The sequence below is a fragment of the Amphiura filiformis genome, chromosome 1 (assembly GCF_039555335.1).
Source record: "Amphiura filiformis chromosome 1, Afil_fr2py, whole genome shotgun sequence".
In the NCBI taxonomy this organism is placed as follows: domain Eukaryota; kingdom Metazoa; phylum Echinodermata; class Ophiuroidea; order Amphilepidida; family Amphiuridae; genus Amphiura; species Amphiura filiformis.
This window is the reverse complement of record NC_092628.1, coordinates 56253025-56278675: the sequence shown is the minus strand read 5'-3', so window position 1 is coordinate 56278675 and position 25651 is coordinate 56253025. Positions and strand designations below refer to the sequence as shown.

At 38.3% G+C, this 25651-nt stretch overlaps 1 protein-coding gene and 1 pseudogene across 1 annotated transcript; both read left to right on the top strand.

Annotated features, from left to right (window-relative positions):
* The first annotated feature begins 3008 nt into the window (after nt 1-3008).
* LOC140161816 (uncharacterized) overlaps nt 3009-25651 on the top strand; it is a 54096-nt pseudogene continuing 31453 nt past the window's right edge.
* On the top strand, nt 20007-24791 carry LOC140168282 (uncharacterized). Its single transcript, XM_072191639.1, is given in 6 exon segments — nt 20007-20100; nt 20562-20942; nt 20945-21135; nt 22957-23014; nt 23511-23635; nt 24687-24791. Coding segments are annotated over 6 exon segments (954 nt in total).

Here is a 25651-nt window from a genome sequence, read left to right as displayed (position 1 = left end):
TGCTTAACAATAGAATACCACAATAGGGTTTGAACCCGGGATGGGTGTGATACACAAGTTGCAGCTAACTGCTTTTAGGGATAGGTCAGTGTGTGCATGTCATCATGCTATACACAGCATGCATGCAGACCCTGTCATCTTGTCAGATTTCAGATAAAATATGACTGAAGTTCTATGGCAAATTATAATTTTTGCTACTTGTTGCCACTTTCAGACTCTATTATTTAAGATAAAGAACAGCCCTCGAATTAACCCACGGCACCGACGGCATATTGCCGTGGTGCCCACCCCATTGCCGTAATGCCCTCAAAATATGTCCTTTACCGACGGCAGTCACTTGTCGTGCCCTCTAATGAAGTTGCCGTGGGTGCCCTAGCCGCCAGCCCTGCCCCTTCATTATAAAATCATTAACAAGTACTGGTTAAAACTCCCCGAAAAAAACGATCGCTATTTTGAGCATCGTAACCCAGCTATCAATCACAGTATACACAATAGTTTGTTGTGAATTAATATTCATTACCCCTACGTAAGCTTACATATTCAGCCAATCACATCGGCTTTTATACATTATCTGGTTGCTAGAAATCTGACTTCATTTTTCTCGATTGGTCAGAGAAATACCTTCAGCGTACTATCGACCAATCAGAAACGCTGTTAGTAACTACATGTAAGCTTCCTCATGTCGTGAACAAAATCCGAGCGCTGGGCAAATCAATTGATCTCTCGATTAGCAAACATTGACTTCCCATTGCAAACCGATGGCGATACCCTTCCTGTATCGTCTTATCTTGTACATGTGAGCCCATCTCTAGATATGTTTTGCACAAAATAGTTTTTATCCCGGCGAATTTGATCAATATCATTACAAAGTTACAGCTGTTTCATCGCTGTTTCAAGTCAGAAGTTGCAGCTCAGAACTAGGGATCGAAAAATTTAAGTAAATTAAACTGTTGATTTTTGATTGCTTTGTATTATTTAAGCAGGTTTTTTGAGCAATCAGGTTAGTTTTAGTGTAAAGTTGAGAGTCGAATTTTACTTTGGTGTTGAATTCAGCTGACAGCAATGCATCTATTCGCTTTTGAAAAATTGCCTTGGTGCCCTTCTCAAATTTTCAATAGTTGCCGTGATGCCCTTTTGAAATATTACAAATTGCCGTGCTGCCTTGCCTTTTCAGTGAAAATCCAAGGCAATTATCAACTTGCCCTAAAAAAGTTGCCGTGCCCCTTCAGATCCTTAATTCGAGGGCTGATAAAGAATGTTATCAATTATCAGAATATCTTTATTAGGTTGGCAGGAAATGACAGGAAAATATATAAAATAATAAAATAGAAATGATCAACAATCATCACCTCTCTAAAAAATCCTAAAAATTTCTTCTTTAGAAATTTATATATTTACAAAAAACGGTGGATTTGGGGGGAAATTTTACAGCACTCGATTTCTTTCTTGTATTACCCACATGTGGTATCCCATCCAAGCAGCAGGTCCTTAACACACACGTTTCATACTTTTTAACAAATTCTTTATAGAAACATGGGAAATTTTTCAATTCTGAAGTGAAAATTGGTCAACCATGGGCGGTCACACACATAACATCATAGGATATTTCAAGTGGATATCTAACTACTTGAGAATAAAGGACTATGAATAGATGCGACAGGATTACCTACGGGATTATCTCAAGGATATAATTCCGTTGACCCTCCTCTTTATTACATCTTCTCTGGTTATACGTATATATGAACCCCATGTGTCACATAATATGGGCCCCAGGGCCCCAAACTCTAAAACATAGGGCCGGCCGTTACTCCGTAAAAGCAGCTACAATGTCCAGCTTGAGTCTGCTGATAGCACTTGAGAATTATATTTCAACATATGCACATGAGCCCCATAAGTCAAATATTATGGGCCCGGGCCCCAAATGTTAAAGCAAAGGCCCGGCCGTTTTTCATCAAATAAAGCTGCTTCAGAGCTCATAGTTTGTACAGACTGCACCTGAGAATTATATTGTTTTATGTACATATGAGCCCCATATGTCACATAGTATGGGCCCAGGGCCCCAAACGCTAAAACATAGGGCCAGCCGTTACTCAGTAAATAAAGCAGCTACAGTGCCCAGCTTGAGTTTACTGATAGCACTTGAGAATTATACTTCAACATGTGTACAGCCTCATAAGTCAAATATTATGGGCCCCAGGGCCCCAAATGTTAAAAAGGGCCGTCTGCTTATCATCAAATAAAGCAGCTTCAGTGCTCGGAGTTTGTACACAGATTGCACCTGCAATTATATTGTTAATAACACCCACCCCACCCCATTCACAGACAATAGCGTAATTATAATAATATAGATGACAGAAACGTTAAGGCTGTACCAGTTAAATTACATACCCATTGGCTGTTCTATTTAATTTACATACTCCCTCTGAAATGGCCACAAAATAGGCTGTTCTATTTAATTTACATACTCCCTCTGAAATGACTGTTCCATTTAATTTACATACTCCCTCTGGAATAGCTTTCCCTAATCAAATTGCATATTGTGAATTTCAAAAGCGTATTAGGCCTATAATAATTATAGATGATGATAATTGGAAATACCATGTGTGAAGCGTTAAGGCTGTTCCATTCAATTTACATACCTTTGGCTGTTCCATTTAATTTACATACTCCCTCTGAAATGATCCCAAAATAGCTGTTCTATTTAATTTACATACTCCCTCTGAAATGGCTGTTCGATTTAATTTACATACTCCCTCTGGAATAGCTTTCCCTAATCGAATTGCATATTGTGAATTTCAATCTATCAAATTGCATAGCTTCACTGTGAATTTAGAGAGACTGACAATAAGTCCTCAGCAAATAAGGACTGTAAGTTTATGTAAACCGATAACATGCGGGTATAGCCGTATTTGTGTACAAATATATAGCCTTCTAGTTGATGACTGTAATGCTTTGGCAAATTGGTTCACTTTTTGTGACTAATTAGACCTAATGTTTTACAATGGAATATGAGAACACTCAAGCCGCAAGTTCAAATCATACTAAGCAATCGCAAGGACCATTACCTTGTGTACAAGAGTAAACTGGTGAGTACTGATACTATTTCACGTCAAGGTGAATAATTCATATTACCCTCATTCAGCCGTGGCAAACGTGTGAAAATTTACCTACTGCTGAAAATTACTATTTTGGCAAATATTGTCTCGTTGTAACCCGTACGAAACTCAGGGAGTCAGATGGTCAAATACTTCACAAATCAGGAGATTGTAATAGGAAATTTCTGTGTAGATGGATCAAAGAATTTGATGGTTTGGCCTACAGTCCATCACAGAATGCATGTTATTGCAAATTCTGCGTTTTCTTTCCGGGAACTGTTTGCAGAGGACAACTGGTCAGTGAGCCCTTTACTAATTGGAAGGACGCGAAGGATTCGCAGCCCACTTTAGCGGGGAAAAGAGAGACACAACTAAAAGGTCAACAGGTACATTGACAATTTTCAAAATATCACTCTTTATTACTTATGCTAACAATTACTAGTAAATATCGGCACGAAATTGTATTTTCAAACAAAGAGACGACCAAAAAATAACCAGTCACACCTATGGTACAAGCTCTAGTCATTAATTAATATTGAATGGCAAATTGGTCCACTTTTTGTGACTAATTTGACCCAATGTTTTACAAAGGAAAATGAAAACACATAACAACAGCCTTGGCCTCAGCAGCCCCGGCCTCAGCAGCAATCCATGCTGCAAATGAATCGGCTTCGGAATAATGCCTCACACACTGTTAATGAAGAACTCCAAAGCGTCTTCACATCAAAAAGGAGGAGGATGAGCACAGGAAGGCAACTAAATGCCAAAAAAAAAAAAAAGAGAAAACAGTGACCAAAAAAAACGTCATACTACTAGATATGGGAATGACATCAATACCTACAGATCGGGCCATGCTGTATGAGAATAGCAGAATTGTCAACTGCTTTATACCCATTATGAAATGGAGAGCTTGATTCAGGAATTATTCCCCAACAAATTAGGCCATCTCCCCAAACCAGGGTTCAAAATTGTGAAGGCAGACCGCAACAGATGAGAGTTTCAGATTCTCACATTGAACAGGACACTTAAGATTTTCACATGGAATCAATTATAGAGTGAAAAGGCTATTAGACATCAAAATTGTAAGATTTCTTTGATCTAGTCCCATGATTTCTACAGCAATCCATGCTGCAAATGAATCGGCTTCGGAATAATGCCTCTCACACTGTTAATGAAGAACTCCAAAGCGTCTTCACATCAAAAAGGAGGAGGATGAGCACAGGAAGGCAACCACATGCAAAAAAAGAAAAAAAAGAGAAAACGGTCACCAAAAACGTCATACTTCTAGGGGAAAGACATCAATCCCTACAGATCGGGCCATGCTGTATGAGAATTGCAGGATTGTCAACTGCTTTAAGTTTACGACATCCTGTACCCATTATGATATGGAGAGCTTGATTCGGGAATTATTCCCCAACAAATTAGACCATCTCCCCAAACCAGGGTTCAAAATTGTGAAAGCAGACCACAACAGGGTGTTCACACCTAATCTGCCCCCTAATGCACTTTTTGATGGTGAGACTATATTGCAAGTCTTTGTGGCAACGGTCATCTGTACAGTGTGGGCCAAAAACAACTTTACCCAATTTCAGAGGGCGGTTGCTCGAATTGTAGAAGAGCTATTCATAATATTGTTACATATTCTAAATGTATATATTTCTAAAAGTATGTGATGAAAAAATGAAAGCAATAGAAGCTAAATTAACAAAATGGTGCTAGTTTTACGTCCGAGGGTCAAAAATCACTTTGTCCACACGTAATTCAATGGGATATGTCCGATTGCTAAGAGTACAGCATACATATGCGTTAGGCATACATGTAATTGGTAAACACGTTTGGCTTCTCTTTGAAAAGTGATGATTGTTTTACATGCATGAAAGAAATACAATCGATTTTAGCCCCCATTTAATTGTCATGTACTCGAACTTCACTCCTGTCATTGACCAATAATTAGCATAAAAATTAAACAATTACAAAGGTTTTATCTGGCGCAATTTTTGAATTTTAAATAGGCCTTCGTGCATTTTGTGACTGCGTGGCTTATTTCTAAATATGTTTGCAAGGTGTCAAGATAAGGCAATTCACAACACAAGAGATGACTGTTATGGCAGAAGGTAAACTTAATTAAGAACAGAGAGCTTTTTGGTAGTGCAGCGTCAATTTCGGATTCGTTTCCCGAACGTAAGATCCCACCGAAACCTACCATAAATCTACATACGAACAACTTTCACAACCTCAGAAGGGTGATGAATAGATGCAAAGCACGGAGCGGACGTCCAAGAATTGGTCGTTCAGCGGTAAATATTGCAGCGGTTCAAAGGGAACTTGCAGCTAACCCCAGAGTCAGTACAGTTGTCGACGCAACAATTTGCCGAATAACGCAATAACGCCAATAACTTCAAACTTTCTTGTAGATATACATTTCGTAATGATAAAAATACCAGGTCTGAGGTTACAAATGCTTTGCGTATATTTGAAGAGAATTGTGTTTATCTTTGCAGCGTGAAAGCTGCATATCATGAAAAAATATCATAGCTTGACATTTAAATTTTTCATGTTTGATTTATTTGATTGTGTTATATAAAATTGCTGCACAAATTTATGTGTATACCGAGTGGTTCTCATTCTTTATCGAACTCGCCATTGCAAGTGATCCGACGCGACAACCAGTAGGCCTTCGCGTGGACAAAGTTAATTATGACTCTTTGATTTAAAACTAGCGCCACGCTTTTTAATTTAATACATTTTTGGATAGTTTTTTCACCAAATACTCTAAAGAAGATGTTCTTTACGAATATGTGAAAACAATTTGCAGCAGACTTTTCAATTTTGAGATATGAAACTTTTAAATTGGGTAAAGTTGTTTTTGGCCCACACTGTATTTGATGGCAACAGGTACGATTAGAGATAATTTGAATGAGGTAAAAGTTGAAACCATTTTTCAGCAAGTAGTATTTCCTCCCATAATCACAGAGACTGCAAAACATCCTGATATTACAATCTATTCTGAAAGGACCAAAACAATTATCATCATTGAGCTTACAGTCCCAATGGAAGAAAACCTGTCAAATGCTAATGCAAGAAAGAAAAGCAAATACCAAGATCTTGCAGCCGACTGCGAAAATAGGGGATAGTGTACGCACTACTTCCCAATTGAAATTGGAAGCAGAGGTATTTACAACACATCGCACTCAGAACCAGCTATGTGATATGGTTATGCCGTCAAATCAAAGCATTCTGACAGATAGCCCCGATTCAAAGCTGGAAACCATCTCCATATGAAGATAAAGAAAACGAACCAGCACAAGACACTCAGACCTAAATATGCCAAGTGACACTTATAAATATTCCTCAACGACACTTTTCATAGCTATACACTAGTCCTGCCTGCTGCCTTACATCACCCCGGGTGGACTGTTGCAACGGTGTGGCACTTGCTAGTGTAACAAGCTGATTTTGTTTGTTTGTTAGTTAGACTACAACAAGGTGATTTTTCCAATTTTGCCATCTTCCAACTTCAATCCAGTTCACAATTGATGACTGTAATGCTTTGGCAAATTGGTTCACTTTTTGTGACTACTTTGACCCAATGGAATTGGAATATGAGAACACTAAAGCCGCAAGTTCAAGTCATACTAAGAAATCACAAAGACCATTACCTTGTGTACAAGAGTAACTGGTGAGTACTGATACCATTCCAAGTCAAGGTGAATAATTCATATTACCCTCATTCAGATGTGTATGTGGCAAACGGGTGAAAATTTACCTACTGCTGAAAATTACTATTAGGGTACATGCAGGTAATATGGGACAGCAGGTAATATGGGACACCTGACTTAGAAATAGCTCTTGCACCCCCTGCATAACTCAAGAGAGTAAAATAGCGCCATCTATAGCTTCCTACATCACTTCACACATAAACTATTGGAGAAGTTGGGTACCGGAGAAAAACTTTGATGAAATAAAGCACAAAAACTAGCAAGGTATGAAAAATTGCATGTGTGTTTTTGCCCTGATGTAAAATCAGGTATTTTGTAGATTGTACTGGCATAAAAATGGTTTGATGGGATGATCTCAAATGTGTGCATTTTTGATAAGCTTATGGGTTGTATTAATCGTGTACATAACTGATTGGCCTTTGCATTGCAGTTTAAATAAGTTACAATGCATTGAATGGTACCTGGTGTAGTGCTACAAGATGCAGGTAATATGGGACAGGTCCTAAATGGCCGATTTTGGGGTCAGTGTTTACATCATGGGTGCTATGTTGCTATGCTGTTTGCACTTACTTTTTCATTGATATATGCACTATTTTGGGTTTGTAATATCAAAAATAAAATGTTAGAAATATGAAAACAAATTATTTAGTGAAAAAATGATATTAAATCACAATTATAATTATTATTATAAATATTGTACGGCATAAAACAGATACTTTGTTTACATATAGGCACGTCAATTGCCATATTATTAACATTTAATGGAGTGCAAAATAACTCCATAATTATCTGTGTCGAGAGAAATTGAGAAAAAATGTTCAGTATTAAAAATGTATATGTGTTATTTTGGGAATAATTTTCTTCTAATGTACTTTCAAAATGCTTCACACATTGAATATATGTGTTTACAATTATTCATCAAAAATGCAGAATTAAATGTTAAGGACATGGTTTGTCTGAGTGCAATGAAGGGCTCAAAAATGTTTAGTATTAAAAATGTAAATGTGTTATTTTGGGAATGATTTCTTACTTCTGTTCTTTCAAAATGCTTAACATGTTGAATTTATGTGCTTTCAATTCATAAAACTGAAGAATATTAAGGAAATGCTATGTCCGTCTCTGTGTGGGAACGGACAAACATGCTTGTGTTAAAGCTTGGCATATTAAAGATGTTTAATTCTTTAAACCAGGGTCTTGGATTATATGTTTAGGCTTAAGAATGTTAAATAATACTAAATGTTATTTCAGCAAACAGTTTTGATACATTTTGTAAAAAAATCAAGGTTAAAAAAATGAGATTTTACATCGAAAATGTGTTCTGAATTGCTGTCCCATATTACCTGCACGTACAGGTAATATGGGACAGTTAAGGTGACGTCATAATTTGTTTATAATGTTCATAATTTGTATTGGATGACTGAAAGTTTTATATTAAAAGACAGTTTAATAGTTACTTATTCACATAAACACAGTTTGTCTTGTGCACATTATCTATCTCTATGCAAATTCCGCAAACGTCCTTAATGGTCCCATATTACCTGCATGTACCCTTTGGCAAATTGGTCCACTTTTTGTGACTAATTTCAACCAATATTTTACAATGGAATATGAGAACACTAAGGCCTTAAGTCCATATCATGCTAAGCAATCGCAAGGACTATACCTCATGTACAAGAGTAACTGGTGAATACTGATACTGTTCTATGTCAAAGTGAATAATTCATATTACCTTCATTCAGAAGTGGCAAACGTGTGAAAATTTACCTATTTCAGAAGAAACCAAAATGACAATGGTTCGATTAGACCATCTTTTCTCTGTATTGGATCAGTGCTTCTCAGGTTTGAAATCACTTGTGTTGCAAAGACTGTCAGAATGTGATGTGAAGATGAATGCCTAATTTTGAGGTGAACACAATTCCTACAGACATTAAACAGGTTACAAGAAGAAAGTTATGATGCTCTGGTCAACATAATTGATTACTGTAATGCTTTAGCAAATTGGACAAAAAACACGTAAAAATGGACTGAAAATAAATAAAATTGCCAGAATGTTGACAGTATATAAGTTGGTTCAGGTGTTTGGCTGGGAATTCTCATGCCTGAATGATGCTCTGGACAACAAAATTGGTGACTGTAATGCATTGGCAAATTGGTTCACTGTTTGTGACTAATTTGACCCAATGTTTTGTATCAGTGCTATAATAGCTCAATGATGGTGTGGAAAGAAAAAAAACATGGCTCTTTGAGTTTGATTTCTGCTTCAGTTGGAAGAATTGAAGATTCCAGTAAAAAAGCTCAATCGGAAAAGGGCACATAAAGATGAAGACAGTTAAAAAGAGAGAGCTCAAAATTCAGCAGCTGAATTCAAAGTTAAACAGCACAGAACAAGCTAAAGAAATTAATGAACTGAAAAAGAAACTAAAAATCAGAGGCAGCAACATGTGGTTGCTAAGAAGAATCTGCAGAAGAACCATGATAAGTCTGTGTTACAACTCAATAATGAAGTTGAGAAACTTCAGAAAGAAATGAAGGAAAAGAAAGAGAAAATTGAAGGGTTAGAGGATGAAAATTGTAAGATCAAATTGAATCTGCTGAATGTCAACAATCACAATTTCAGAAGGACAGCAAGTCCTACTCGGTAGATACCAGAATGTTTGTTTACGATTGTATTACCAATAACGTTCCAACCAACAAGGTACCTGGACTCAAGCAAAAGTTTTGCTAAAAGAGCAGGTTGTCAGTTAAACCAAGCACCACACAGAAACACTGTTGAATTGACAGCAAGGGAACTGGGTGCCGTGTCTGATCTGATGAGTGCCGAGGTACTTGTAGACAAGGTAATTTTGATGATTTTCATGGTAAAAATGTGTATAAATGACATAGAAGGACTCAATGAAACTCATATGAAACTGGTATTAAAATAAAATATGGACTTTTTTACGTATTCTTGCGAAGTTTTGTCACAATTGGAGATTCCGCAAAATTCCTCACCTATATATTGTGATAGTACATGAAACTGGGTTATTGCTGGCGATGCATATGGCCGACTCTCCTGTCATTGCGATGTTTCTTGTGCTGAGGCACCATGGGATGCGTAATGTATAACCATTGCTCAGTGTATTATGTACAGGGGTTAATGTTATTGTATATATTGTGTCTTCCCATAATGCATTGCGGTTCAGACCAGTACGAGTAATGGCAGTGCTATATAATAATATCTGATAATTAAATTGTTAGGTGTTCTGGGATACGTAATGTATAACCATTTATCAGTGCTAGTATTTAGGGGTTTACTGTCAGTGCATCGAATGCCTTCCCATGATGCATTGTGGCATAGTGCTACATTTTTGTATAATAAAATTGTTAGGTGTACTGAAGCACCATGGGTTGTGTAATGTATTTAACTATTGCTCAATGTATGGAAAGGGGTTATCATTGTATTGAATGTCTTCCTATGATGCATTGCTTTACAGAACAATATGCTACATTTTTGTATATATTTTTGTATATTTAGCTTGTGCTGAAGCACCATGGGATGTGTAATGTGTATAACCATTGCCCACGGTTACTGTCATTGCATTGAATGTCTTCCCACGATGCATTGCAGTTCAGAACATTATTAAAATGCTACATTTTCTCTCTTTCTTTCTATGTTGATTGATTGATCATATTTCCCCCCCTTTCATATTGAAATTAGGGGCAAGTGATAAGAGAAGAAATAAACTACACTTCAGTCATTAAATTAATGTGATATTATGTTATATTTTTAATGTTACTAATTTCAATTTCTCATCAGGATGTCGTTTTCGAGTACAGAAGAAGAAGAAGACCCCATGTGGCTGGCATACATTGACCCACACAAGGGTGGTATAATGTAAGCATCAATGTTTACAAATGTATATTAAAACACACTATATATACAGTGTATGTACTCTCAATTTCTCAATAGCTAGATTTGCTAAATTTTATTATATCTCTTTATAAATACTTCCAGGTTGACCAGGCTGAGAGCCAGCAGACCATACTAGTAAACTACAATTCAGATTCTTCATCTTCACCAGATGAGGTAATTATGTGCCAGTAACATATATTTTACAGTGTGTAACTGATGACTGTTGGAAATATTTTGTTTTATTAAAAAGAAGAAATTTTAAAATCAAATGCTCAAAAACACCACATTTGCATAATTCTGTGTTCTTGTTTTTTTTTTTTGCAGCTGCCACCAAAGCGTATGAAATTGTTTGATAAATTTGTCAACGAAGATTATTATCATTAATGGTGCCTTTTTTGCAGTTGAATTACTAAGAGATTATCATTACACATTTTTTGACTTCTTACAGATTTTGATCAAGACTGATCTAGTGGTTAATGAGCTGAAAGCTATGTTGTCCAAAATTGCTTCATATCAGGCCGCTGCCCATATATGAACATTTATGTCCAAATATTCTGCAGTACTGGGATGGGAAGACTTTGTTCATCATAATGTGTTATGTGCTGTTATTTTTGTGTTTTGTTATACATTGTATCTCTCCATGTATTTCAGGCCAGTGCAAGACAACATTTTATTGCATCAATATCATTGTAACCTTTGGCTTCTTTCTTTGTCCTTGTTTGTAATGGAAAGGCAACGCAAACCACAGCTCCGTTCGATGCCCAAGTACATGAAGTAGTACAGAAATTAACAGACGAGAACCAAGACTTAAAAAAGCAAGTTTTGGATCTGCAACGTGAACTTCATTTCTATAAACACAAATATGAAGAACAAGGAAGTTGTTCAAATGTGCCAAAGTGGCACAATGAGTAATTCCATATTGGATTTCCTTATTTCATCACACTCACGATTCCAGTAACAAACCGACAAGATCTGCGTACCAAAAAGCATTAAACAAATTAAAAGAAAAGATGCAAGACTACAGTAGGAACAAAAGCAGGTAAAATAAAGAGCAAGAATGGGAGGAGTTCTTAGAAAGGAACTTTGAATTTCCGAGTAAACATATTCCAGATCAAACTTCACACCCTACAACAGCAGAACTGTGTATTTATCTACTCCAGCACAGCTGAGAAATGAGAATGTGACTCTCAAAAAAATATTAAAGAGAAACCTGCAGAACTTAAAAGAAGACATTCAAAAATATCATACCTTCAAGAAAAAGGGACAAAAGTGGAAGAAAAATGTAAAAAAAAAGGAAAGTTCAGGTAAACAAAACCAAGGAAGAAATTAAAGACCTGCAAGTGCAGTTAAAAGAAAGCCAGACAGAACGGAACGAGTGAAGAGTGGAAAACGAATGGTTACGGGAAATGGTACAAGACAAAGTAATAACGCAAGATAATGCTGGCCACTTCACAGATGATGTAAAGGAATGTGCATGCAACCTCCTGGCTAGCAATGTCAGCACTCAGAGGTTGTTTAAATGCAACCCCAGAATACATTGCAGCCACTGATGGCATGTTTGAAAAACACATGGTTATTTTCAGAAAATATCACACTGGGCTCCTGCTGTGCATGGTCAAGGTTGTTATACAACAAGATAAGCTATGTGTCTGCATGCATGCATGTGCAAGAAAACTTTGCTGGTTTCATCTTCTTTTCCCAAGCATTTAAAATATCTAAAATTGTTTTAAAAACACACGACTTTTTAACTTTCTTGGAGGCAATATATCCACAAACATTAGCCGTACCCAATTATCAATTCAAAACATAAAAGTCGCGATGAATATTCCATCAAAACTACTGGTTCTTATTTTGTACATAAATTCGAATGTGAAATGGTGTCGAAATGGCTCCTTTATTACATTGCACATAAAACCATACTGCATGCTGGGATTACATTGAATCAACCTCTGGTCAGCACTGCACAAGTGCCACATGTTATAGAAAAAGTGTTAAAATTAGCAGGGATGACAGCCACAGCTCTCCCTTCCAAATCCACGGTAAATGATTGGAATATAATGAGAGGGTACATATCACAATTTTAGCAACTTGCTGAGCAACTCTCTCGTCACATTTAGGCCTTCTTAGTGATGAAACCATGAAACATGGCAAGAAAATCGAAGGATATCATGTAGTGGACGAAAGTGGTAGAACTTATGTCTTGGGGCTTAGAAATATTTCTTCCAAGGCAGGACACGATGTGCTCTCAACATTTCAGCAAATACTACAGGACATTGATGAGCAAGCATTTGAAAGTGAAAATGTTGGCAAGATAATACTCTCAAAAATCACAAGCACAATGTCCGAAAGAGCTGCAACGCAGCTCAAGTTTAATGATCTCCTGGAGGAATACAGGCGTGACATACTCCCAGAAGTTGTTGACAACTATAAAGATTTATCACCACAAGAAAAGTTATCAATGGGTCAGCTGTGCAACTTTTTCTGTGGCCTCCACGCACTCGTACATATTGCAGAAACGGCATCCTCGTCCTTGTTGGAAACCGACAAAGTAGCTTTCGAAGATGAACCGGCCATATTTGATAGGTCATTCCATAAAGCCTCCGAACCGGGTGCAACGCGCCTGGTAAACGTACAAGTTGCAAAGCGGTGTCCCAAGGTGGCGACAATAAGAGTGGTTGCTACGGATCTTTCATGGACTTTGTAAGGCCTAAGGTTTTCGAGCCCTACCTGTAGAGCGTTTCAGAGGGAACCGCTTCAACGTTCTTTTTAGAAACGCTGCAGGAGTATATTACCTAGCTGACGATATCAGGAAGTACTTAGATGCTGGTGCAGACAACAAATTGCTAAAGGCTGTACTACATGATATTAAAATCCCACAGTTCCTTGCTGGCTGCAAAGCCCTGGGATTGGTATCTTTCTTGATCACCGTACCCCTCTGGTGCTCAATCGAGGATACAAGTATTCATATACTTGACATTGGTAGTAGATACCAGGAAATCCTGGACTTCATCAAAATGGCCAGCCGCCATCTTGAAGACTTTATTAATGGGTCTATTCAACTGTCATTTTGCAACATAAACTCACTGGAGAACAATGTAATTTACTGGCATATCATTACACCCTGGGAGCATGATGACAAGGTTATGGTCATTTTGGGAGTAATGCTGCCATCAATAATCAGACTACTGCAGAGGATCTTCACCGATCACCTTGAAGATGGAAAATGGGTTGATGCAGATAGGGAAGAGCGGGACCGGTTGACAGGTTTACCAAATCACAACAAATACTCTGAAGGTGTGTTTGGTCATCTGGATCGTATTATGCAAGAGAAACAGGACATTACAACAATTACAGCTGAGGCTTGCATTATGTTCGCAAACAATAGGACAGGTGTATGGTTAGATGCAAAGACACCGGGTGAAAAGGCAAAAATCTTTCGTGAAGCCAGAAAATCAGTGAAAGATATGAAGGCAACATTCCACAAATGTCAGCTTGAAATTCAAGCAGCACGTCGTGCAAGTGTCCTAGACAAACTTGCTCATGCAGAGCAACTCCAGCGCAAGAAAGTTCAAAAGAGAGAGAAAGAAACGCAAGATATTATGTATTGGGGGCTATGGCAGAGTCTCGATCAAGTGGATGGCTACAAGTGGTATATTGGAAAAGTAATCTCCCAGGTTAGAAAAAGAAGTTATACCAGCTCTGCTTTGTTGAACATATCATCATCATCATCATCAACATGATCAGCTGCTGCATTACTTCTCCATGGTTGTCTGAACAGAAACAGGTGATGCTTTTCTGGAAGAGGCAATAGAGGCAATGACTGAACTGTTTGTGTTGGAAAATCTTGATACCAATGCAACTCAGATGCAGGTTAAGGAACTCCAGTAGAACCAGGAGGAGAAGACCCAGAAGTGGTTATCTTGTTCACTAATATGGCCACTCAAACCGAACATGAAGAGAAAACACCGCAACCCTCTGAAAAAGGAGTTATGTTTGTTAATCTGATAGCATTGCTCTTCATACATATTGCAAAGGAGGCAACAATCAAAAGGATACCTGCAGTAACATGATGACTGATGGCACATCAAAACCACCTGTCATATGTGCTTGCATCTACAGAGACAGGCATGTATGGATTAGGGCTTACCGTAGTCTTAACAGAAAAAGGCAATGCTTTTCTGGAAGAGGCAATGACTGAACTGTTTGTGTTTGATAATCTTGATACCAATGCAACTCAGATGCAGGTTAAGGAACTCTTCTGACTGTCGGTAAAAAATAACATGATTGATCATTGTGAGGTCAACAAAAAGTTTATACAATTATTTGAAGAATGGTGAGAGAAGGTACTACAAAGAAAATTCTAAGTGATGAAATTATAAAGATACATTGACAGCAAACAACAACTTCTATTGCGGAAAACATCTCGTCTTAAATTTGAATGAGTATGCTGGTGCTGCACTGAAGAAATGGGAGTTGAATTCACGATGGGAAAACTGGGCAGGGAGAAGCATTTACCCTGGAGCAGGAAAACTGAATCAGCAACTTACTTGGCCATGGGATCTCCAAATAAGTTTACAGGATACTTGGAGAAATGAGAGTTGAATCCACAATGAGGATCTCAGCTAAGAGATACCTCTTAACCCTTAAAACTAAAAGATGGAACCAACAAATTTATACTTAACAGAGATGATGCAACTGGATTTAGACTTGATACTACTTATACCCACAAACAGTACACAAATGTGCAACTATCAGATCAAGCTGAACTTACTACGCGGACAGATTATGTAACCACTTCTTCACCAAAAACCGAGCACAACACAAAGCTGATTTGTATATGATGAGCGAAATGGATAAGTATAAGGATGACCTACAGAAGCCGATTGACTGTATTCGCATTGATGGGCCGACAGATGAAGGGTCATCACATATGACATAACCATTGCAAATCTTCCCAAACGTTTATGAACACTGCCCCAAAAAAATTCTGGAAAGAAGCCCGGTCAAAGGAAGCAGAAAGGAAAAACAATATATCCAGCAGACCTATTGATGTGGAAGTAGACCCAGATCTACAAATTGATAAGCCAGAAGATTACCAGTATCAACTGCATTACCACAATGATGAGCTATTTCATGTTGTATTCTCATTGGATTACCATGGGACCAAGTGTGCAGGTTGTCTAAACATGTCTAAAAGATGTGACAGAACCTCAGGACATTGTGATTCAACATTTGGAGCGATTTGAATATCCAAATGGTGACAGGCAGTATATAGTAAGAACTGGAGTTTATACCTTCGATGGGAACTTAAAGAGAGGAAAGCGAGTTACTTGCAGGACTTCTACAAGACACACTTCAGTTACGGAACTGTAGTACAATTATGTGTGGCCCATAATAGAAGGAGGATCTCGGCTAAGAGATATAAAGGAGTGGCTCAAATCACATCTCGACAAGCTCGTAAAGGGATGGAATGTACGTCTTACCCTGATAGTCATTATAGTAATGCTTTCTATACTGACCTAGACTATTTACAACTTAAAGATGGAACCAACAAATTTATACTTAACAGAGATGATGCAGCTGGATTTAGACTTGATACTACTTATACCCACAAACAGTACACAAATGTGCAACTATCAGATCAAGCTGAACTTACTACGCAGACAGATTATGTCAACAAGTACAAGAGTGTCTTAAAAACATCAATGCATCTCATAATGGAGATGCACACCACAAGTCAAAAGGAATTGTCAAAGCTCACCACTTCTTCACCAAAAACCCAGCACAACACAAAGCTGATTTCTATATGATGAGTGAAATGGATGAGTATAAGGAAGACTTACAGAAGCCGATTGACGGTATTCGCATTGATGTGGTTACAGATGAAAGGTCATCGCATAACCATCGCAAATCTTCCCAAACGTTTATGAACACTGCCCAAAAAATTCTGGAAAGAAGCCCGGTCAAAGGAAGCAGAAAGGAAAAATAATATATCCAACAGACCTATTGATGTGGAAGTAGACCCAGATCTACAAATTGATAAGCCAGAAGATTACCAGTATCAACTGCATTACCAGAATGATGAGCTATTTCATGTTGTGTTCTTATTGGATTACAATGGGACCAAGTGTACAGGTTGTCTAAACATGTCTAAAAGATGTGACAGAACATCATGACATTGTGATTCAACAGTTGAAGCGATTTGAATATCCAGATGGTAATAGGCAGTATATAGTAAGAACTGGAGTTTATATCTTCGATGGGAACTTAAAGAGAGGAAAGTGAGTTACATATTAGCACATGTGGGAGTACTTGCATGACTTCTACAAGACACACTATGTGTGGCCCATAATAGAAGGAGGATATAAAGGAGTGGCTCAAATCTCAACAAGCTTGTAAGGGATGGAATGTACGTCTTAACCCTGATAGTCATTATAGTAATGCTTTCTATACTGACCTAGACTATTTACAACTTAAAGATGGAACCAACAAATTTATACTTAACAGAGATGATGCAGCTGGATTCAGACTTGATACTACTTATACCCACAAACAGTACACAAATGTCCAACTATCAGATCAAGCTGAACTTACTACGTGGACAGATTATGTCAACAAGTACAAGAGTGTCTTACGAACATCAATGCATCTCATAATGGAGACGCTCACCACTTCTTCACCAAAACCCAGCACAACACAAAGCTGATTTGTATATGATGAGCGAAATGGATGAGTATAAGGATGACCTACAGAAGCCGATTGACTGTATTCGCATTGATGGGCCGACAGATGAAGGGTCATCACATAACGAAGTTCAATTCCTCTGGACAGAATGGCATTTGAACATGGGGAAATACTGTTCTCTAGTAACAAGTCGCTACGCTGGTGGTAGTTATCTGAACCAAGTAGAACAAATCAATGGCTGCATATCGCGAGCACATGCCAATAAGATCATTCCGTCCACTATCCACGGATCAAACTTTGGAAATGATGGGATTGATGAAGAGGTCTTGGAGAGGAATTTACGAATGGTCACCAAGGTGTACATTAATAGATGTGAGTAGGTAGATCCCACATAAAGCTGGTGTTGCTGGTGTTTGTGTTGGAAAATCTTGATACCAATGCAACTCAGATGGAGGTTGATGTACTCCTCTGACTGTCAGTAAAAAATACCATGACTGTTTGTTGTGTGGTCAACAAAAAGTTTATTCAATTATTTGAAGAATGGTGAGAAGGTACTAAGAAAATTCTAAGTGATGAAATTAAAGATACATTGAAAGCAAACAACAACTTCTAATGCGGAAAATATATCATCTTAAATTTGCAGGAGTATGCAGGTGCTGCAATGAAGAAATGGGAGTTGAATCCATGATGAGAAAACTGGGGTAGGGAGAATCATGTACCCTGGAGCAGGAAATCTGAATTAGCAACTTACTTGGCCATGGGATCTCCATATAAGTTTACAGGATATTTGGAGGGGATTGGTAATGAAGCTTACCATGACAACCATTTTAATGTTCCTTTTGAAAATGGGGCAGTGGTATACTACCATCATCATCACAACCAACACCATTTACTTATCATTTGTGATTCACAAACAAAACAACCAGCTTTCCAAATCAGTGCAGTATGATCTACAGGATCCTATCATAATTGGAGGTTTTCGAGTCATGGGGATCATCAATACCCATATTTACACAATCCATTATGCACATGTTATACAACGACGAAATGTATACCCCGATATAATTGATGTAGTTGATACTCCTGAAGGTGAAGCTTTAGTTGCTGATGGGGCTGAACCGGCTGATCATAAATTATGTAGCAGCACTGCCAGATGCAGACGCACACCACCCTGCCCATGCACCATTTCAACCTGGGCCCATTGACCCATCTGCCTTGAAGGAGGAATGGCCAGCAGTACGCCACCTCCTTCCCACCATAAGAAGAAGTGTAAGTTTGTCAAGACCACCACTGGCACTTCATGTTCAGCACTGGAATCTTTTCCAGAAGAAATGCAGACCCTTTTTCATGATGAATATCCCAACGTAACTGTGTTGCTGTCAATAGCCATGACAACACCAATGGCCAGCGTGGCCTGTGAGAGAGCGTTCTCTCGACAGAACCGTATAAAGCCCAAATTTAGGAGCCGGCTTTCAAATGATAATGTAGACAGTTTGAAGACAACTGCAGCTTGTGACATCACACCTGTATGCCCCATAAGTGGAAAGAGAATGAAATTAAAGAGATAAGAAGTCTCTTTGTGGACTGTTTTGCTAAGGACAAAACACCCGGGAAGAAAGTAGTCCAGAAAGCGCAGGTAAAGAGTAAAAGCAAAGGAGGCACATTGTGGAAGATAAAAGTAGCGAACATAAAGTCAAAAGTCAGTTGGTTAGGGCTACACCCCTATTCCAAGACACAAGAAGGATTCTTAATACTAGGTATATTGACAGTTGATAGATGAAATATGTGATAGTGCTTGGTCAAACACCTTGCATTTATGACTGACCTAATCAAGCATGACAGAGCTAAGAAGTTTAAAATCCAAGTGGTATTTTTTCCTTTCAGATTTAGGATTCATAATCATGATAGTGATATCTTGTGCGATTAAATTATTTAAAGAACACCCATTTTCCCCCATCGCTAAGAGGATGGTTTGAGTTTGAACACAGATTTTTCCCCAGACATTGATCACCTCATGACAATGTCAGTAGTAGTAAACAGTGATGGTGGGTGGAAGGTAAGACTATTTGGAGGAGACCTAGAGCCGCACCAAATGACCCAACATCTACAGAGTTTCCTTCTGGTCCTCAACATGAATGGAATCACCAAACTTGTAGAAACACTGTCCCAGTTGAACACCTGTAATGGTATTCCAGACGAATGGAAAAGAAATTTTGTTAACGACGACTGCACAGTTGGCAAGTCTCGGATTCAATTTGGTTACAAGATATTGGTTGACGGCTGGCACTCTTAAGACAATGAGATCCAAAAATTGCCTTGGAACTGTTTATGCCAACAGTTACACTTGGTAAGAGTGTAGCGACCTATGACCCAATTTAAGCTCCATGATTTCAATTGGCAAAAAGAGAAAGTCCAAAGAGCTTGACTACACGCTATCCAACAGTCGAAGATCATTTCCTTCCACAATAAGGAATACTGATTTGCAAGACAGATGCCGCAGCCTTTCCAAAGCCAATAGAGCATTGCAACAGAAACTGGCCAGGCAAGTAAAAAAAACTGCAAAAGGCGACGGAACAAGATGGAGTAGATTTGGGCTCATCAATGTTGCAGATATTCATGGAGCAGTCTAAAGGTTCCATTGAAAACCTGTATCCCATGGAAGCCCTTGGCAGCTTATTTTGGGATCAGCAGGAGGCAGCCCAAGCATGTGGTAAAACTGGCCATCGATGGCACCCGATGCTGATAAACTGGTGCCTTAATTTAAAAATGTTTTTCAGGAAAAGCGTACAACACTGGAAGGTAAGACTATTTGGAAGAGATCTAGAGCCACATCAAATGACCAATCTACAAAGTTTCCCTTTGATCCTCAACACGAATGGTGTCATCAAATTGGTAGAAACATTGTCCCAGTTGAATGTCTTTATGGTATTCCACACGAACGGCACAAAAAACTTGTGAAAGATGATGGCACAGTTGGCAAGTCTCTTATTCAATTTGGTAACCAGATATTGGTTGATGGAACTATTCATAAGACAACTCTGAGATCTAAAAATTGCCTTGGAACTGTTAGCGACTTATGACCCAATAAGGTCCATAATTCAATTGGCAAAAAGAAAAAGAGCTTGACTACACGCTATCCAACAGTCGAAAATCATTTCCTTCCATGAGAAGGTATACCAATTTGCAAGACAGATGCTGGCCAGGCAAGTAAAAAAACTGCAAAAGGCAACGGAAAAAGATGGAGTACATTTGGGCTCATCAATGAGCAGATAGTAAACCACCTGACATCAACCAGAAATTTACACATCCAGACATTTTACATGTTTTCTGACGAAACGGCTAGTCAGTACAAGAGTAAGGGGCCAATTTCAGACATAAGCTTTGGGAAAGAACATGACAATACATCACAACTTCTCAAGACAAGACATGCAAAAGGGGCCAGCGATGGAGATAGTGGGGTAGTGAAGAGAAAGGCCTCTGTCAAAGCAGGCACAGCAATTATCAGCACACCAGAGCAGCTTTACCACTATCTGAAGGAAAATGTGACAATTGAGCAGAAAAGTGTTGCCTGCCATTTCGGAGGTCTGTGTTTTTTGTCCAGAGTGAAGCAATTTACTGGGACAGAGAGAACAGAATAGTGAGAGCAGTAAACGGGACGAGGAAGCTCCATAGCATTAAAAGTGTCAATGGAGGGACGGTTGCCACAAGAAACCTGTTTTGCTTCTGTGTAGCATGCAAATTAGATGTTGGGAAGTGCAAGAACACCCGCTTCGTTTCGTTTTCGTTGGTTCACTCTCGCAGGAGCAGGGTCATTGCTAAAAGCTTGTCCCTATGAGTTGAAATTGCCTTTAATGATTCAACTAGATCTTATTCATTTATACGATTTTGTATTTCTGAATTATGCTCCATTACAAGATATTTTTGTCAAACGAATAAATATGCAAGACATTGTACGTATATAAACATGTACGTAGCAAGAGATTTCCAGTGACATCAATTTGTTTTGATTCGGCTATTGCTTGAAAGTATTTTTGATCAATAAATAGGTATTGGATGGTTTATCAATAAATGTTCCCCGCATTTAAAACCAGAGCATTTGGCGCAGACCTGGAGGTTCATTTGCCACGCCTGTGCATATGCTTAAGAACCGCCCCCCAATAATCCTAGGTGAAATTAACCAATTGTGATAAAACAGAGGGAAAATGGGTGTTTTTACCTACATTTTGCACAATTTTCTGACAGGGGGAGACACCCCTCGGGCACCTCCCAGGGTGGACCACCAAAATGTTTTTCAGGTTTCAGCCCCCCTCCAATGTTAAATCTTCCTAAGCCAATGCTGTAGTTAGCGAAATCAAATTTTACTGCGAAGTGTTAAAGCCATAATGTACGATCTTATAATATCATATTGGTTAATTTTTTTTCAAACCGGATTTTTTTGGCATATTTGTAATGTTTACACATGTCCCAACTTACACCTAAATAGAATCGGTCAAATTTGTTGGGTTTGTACGTCAACAGAGCCAAGTCCGACATAATTCAAGAATTATGACATTATGTCCTCCTATAGAACTGCATGTTAAATGTCCAACAAGGTTTCTTTCAATTTACCTGTTATTTCAGCTCAAAATGGACAGAAACCCTTCCCCATAATTATTACCAACATTATATCAGCATTTTGAGTATAATAACAAATTTGAAATTTGAAAGAAATCGTACATTAAAGCTTTAAATATCTTAATATATTCATTAATATCAAAATATTCATACAAATTAATGAATATTCATTTAAAATTTTTAGATTCAAGAGATCAAAAAAGGAACTGGGTGGACATTCCGGATCATCAAAATCCGCGATGGAAGTACTCAAACACCAATGCAAATTAAACTTTGGGGAAAATATGCTGAAGGCGTTAAACAAATCGACGGATACGAATTTAGCATTTACAATTTAGAAATTGATACCATCAGGAGTTTAAATTCCTTACAAACTACAATACTGACATCAGTCAAAGTAAGTTTAGTTTTTAAAACCAATTTTTTAATCCATTTTGAATTTGACATTGCTGTCAATCTATCTCTTATTCATAATAACTCAGTTCCACCTCTACTGAATAATGGTATCACCTGTGTTAGCCCCCCCCCCCCCAAAAGAAAGTTTATTTCCTATTGCCCCCACATTGCATTTTGGCAGCCTTTTTCCATGTAGAAACAGGGTTTTTTAGTTGAAAAACATTGAGTATCGATATTGAAAGGTTATCTTTGCTGTTACTAATTTGGAACTTTTGCCAAAGTTATTTTTCATGCGTTTTGGCGCAAATTTTGGCAATTTTATATCCTAAAATAAATTCCAATAAAATTAACACATTCCGTATTGCATTTTTGGAAGAGCTACAGGAAACAAATTGCACAATTATATGCACTACAGCTGCTAAAAGCAAAATTATTTATGCGCCAAAAACGAAACATTCTAGCACTAATTTCATTCTATTGTGCCTTTTCTTTTGCCTCAATAGTCTGCTAAACAAAGCTAAATCACAATACTTCTCATCTGGTCCTTTTCTTGCAGCTTGGTAACGTATTATGTTGCTTGACGCTAACTGATCAGTCCAGTGACACTATCAAGTGTAAGCTTTGGGGGGAAAAGACCTTAAGTGATCTTGAAGAGAACCAAAAGTATGTATTCAACTGTGTTGAAGCAAATGTAAACAAGAAAGACAAAACTGTTGAAGTACACAGCACAGACATATAACAACAATACAGAAAGTTGAAGAACACCTGGAAGAAGAGACCATCACCTGTGAAATAGAAGTAACCGAAGTTGATGAACAGTAAGTTTCTAGTGAATTCTTACATTGATTGCAGCTGATGACAGGAATTTTTATTATATTATATTATTATGGCGAAGTAACGTAATACATTGTAATCAGATTAACTACCATAGCAATAGGTGAAAACAATTTTTGAATACATCGCTAATTGTATTTTTCCTTCAAACAGATTATATCATGCCGAAATGCAAACAATGAAATGTAAAGAAAGTCAGCAACAAGCGGGGTCGCTCCAGAAGGAGTGACGGTTCAGTTAATAACCCACCATCAAATGCTAACACAAATCCACCAGATATCACAGGGCAGACGTTGTCCTCGCCAGGTGAGTCAGGTGTGGTAGTGCTTGGACTTAGGCAAGATAACACTGCAGTAGGCACATATATGGCTATGCATGAGAGCCAGGGTGATGTCCCTCAAGTAGGGGGAGCATTGCTACTTTCTGGACAGGAGGGTACTGTCGAAGCGGGTCCAAAACAGCGTAGTATTGATCTTGGAAGGGGCAAATTTACCAATGGCAACAAATACGATTATGAAGATTATCATTCATGCAGGTATAAAAAACTATGAAATAAAAAAAACTATGAGTTATAATCTGATCTACTGGACTTACATTTTTGTGAGTGGCAATATTTCACATCCTATCTCGGATGCATCATCAGGCCAACTGATGTTAATGCGGCAAAAGTTTGTTCACCTGTGAAGAGGATATTACGTCACAGGTCGAAGGCAAACCTCTGAAGGATCTTCTTTATTGCAATGGCAACAAAAGAAAAAACTGAAAAGGGGATTATGTACCTATGTCAGCAATGTTAGTAAATAGCCAGGCATCAGTTTCAGCCACCTCTTGGTGTTTTCAGCAGGTGGGGGGGGGGGGGCTTTAGTGGCCCAGCATACACTCCAATCTAAGAAGGAAATAAAAGATATTGGTACTTGGATCAATGCATTTATCATTTTTATGGGGGTTTACATGCTGAAGCATGCACATAGAGGTCAGGAGCCTTTGAAATATATTGCGTCAATCCGCTCTTATACATTAGGTTTCATTACTGAAGCCTGGACAGGATGTGACGTTGAGTTCAGAATGAAGCAGCCGGACACAGGCTGTAATTGACATGGAAGCTTACAATACAGCACCTGACAGTGCAGAACTTGACAACCACACACCACAAGATGATACACATGTACATGCAGAGACAGGCACCTTACATGTACATGATAGGATAGGATAGGATAGGAAGCTTTATCCCAGGGCACACCCACTGACAAAGGTACAAATGAGACCACTCAAAATGACAATGAAACACAGAACAATACATACTATGACTTTGTGTGCATTGGCACCCTTTGATCAGGGAGAGACTTAGTAATCACTATGGTGTGTGTGTGTCCGTTCTCACGAGGCTATGCTTGTGTGCCTTTCTTTGAGTACAAAACTGGCTTGTGTGTCAATTTTTTCTTGTGTGTCTAGGCACAGAAGCAAGATCTTGCAGGGGGTATAGAGCTCATTTTTGAAGGTATTAAAAAAGGCACACAAGCAACAACCAGTGACAACAACAAAAAGACACAAGCATAGCCTTGTGAGAACGGACACACACACCACAGTGATTACTAAGTACTCCCTGAACATTCAGGTGAGACAAAAACTATCAAAGGGTGCCAATGCACACAAAGATGTGTTGGAGGCTTTGCCTCTCTCTGAACAGTTGAGCATACAGAGGTTGAGTTGTGTGTATATTCGGGGCAAAAAGGACCGAGGAGTTCCTTTGCTTCTAACAGATCAAATGAAAGAGTCAAAGTAACATCAACAAAACCAACAAAACAAAAAGGAAAAAGAGAAAATCATCATCTCATATGAAAGAACTGAAAGAAAAAAAAGGAGATCGTCACCTACAAAAACGAATGATCATTCATTAAGTCAAAGGCACCGAGTCGCCCAGGTAGAAGAGTGTGGGACAAAGTACATTACTGCAAATATTGCAATCAAGGTTGAAAGAAATTAGTTGAACATTGGGAAGTTAAGCATGATACAGAAGCAGATGTTTGTCGTATACTCTCAATGAAGAAATGGAGTAAGCAGAGAAGAGAAGCAATTGGCAACCTGAAAAAGGAGGGGGATTACATGCACAACACACTAGTACCAGGCGGTAGACAGCTCATTATAATAGTAATACAAGTATGGAAGCCGCCATTACCCTTCCATCGCGTAGGCCTGGAACACTACCGCGATTTCTACCGGCTAAATCGTGTCCGTGCTCCGCGTTCAAGTCATGAAAAATCGCGCTTGCTGCATCCACGATTAGACTTGTTCAAGCCTGCTACAGTGCATTTTTTTTCAAATGTTGAACAGCTTTTTTGATACTTTTAATTATATTTTTTAGCGCATCCATGAACTTAATTTATCAAATGCATTAAATCAACCAACAATCCCGCTAT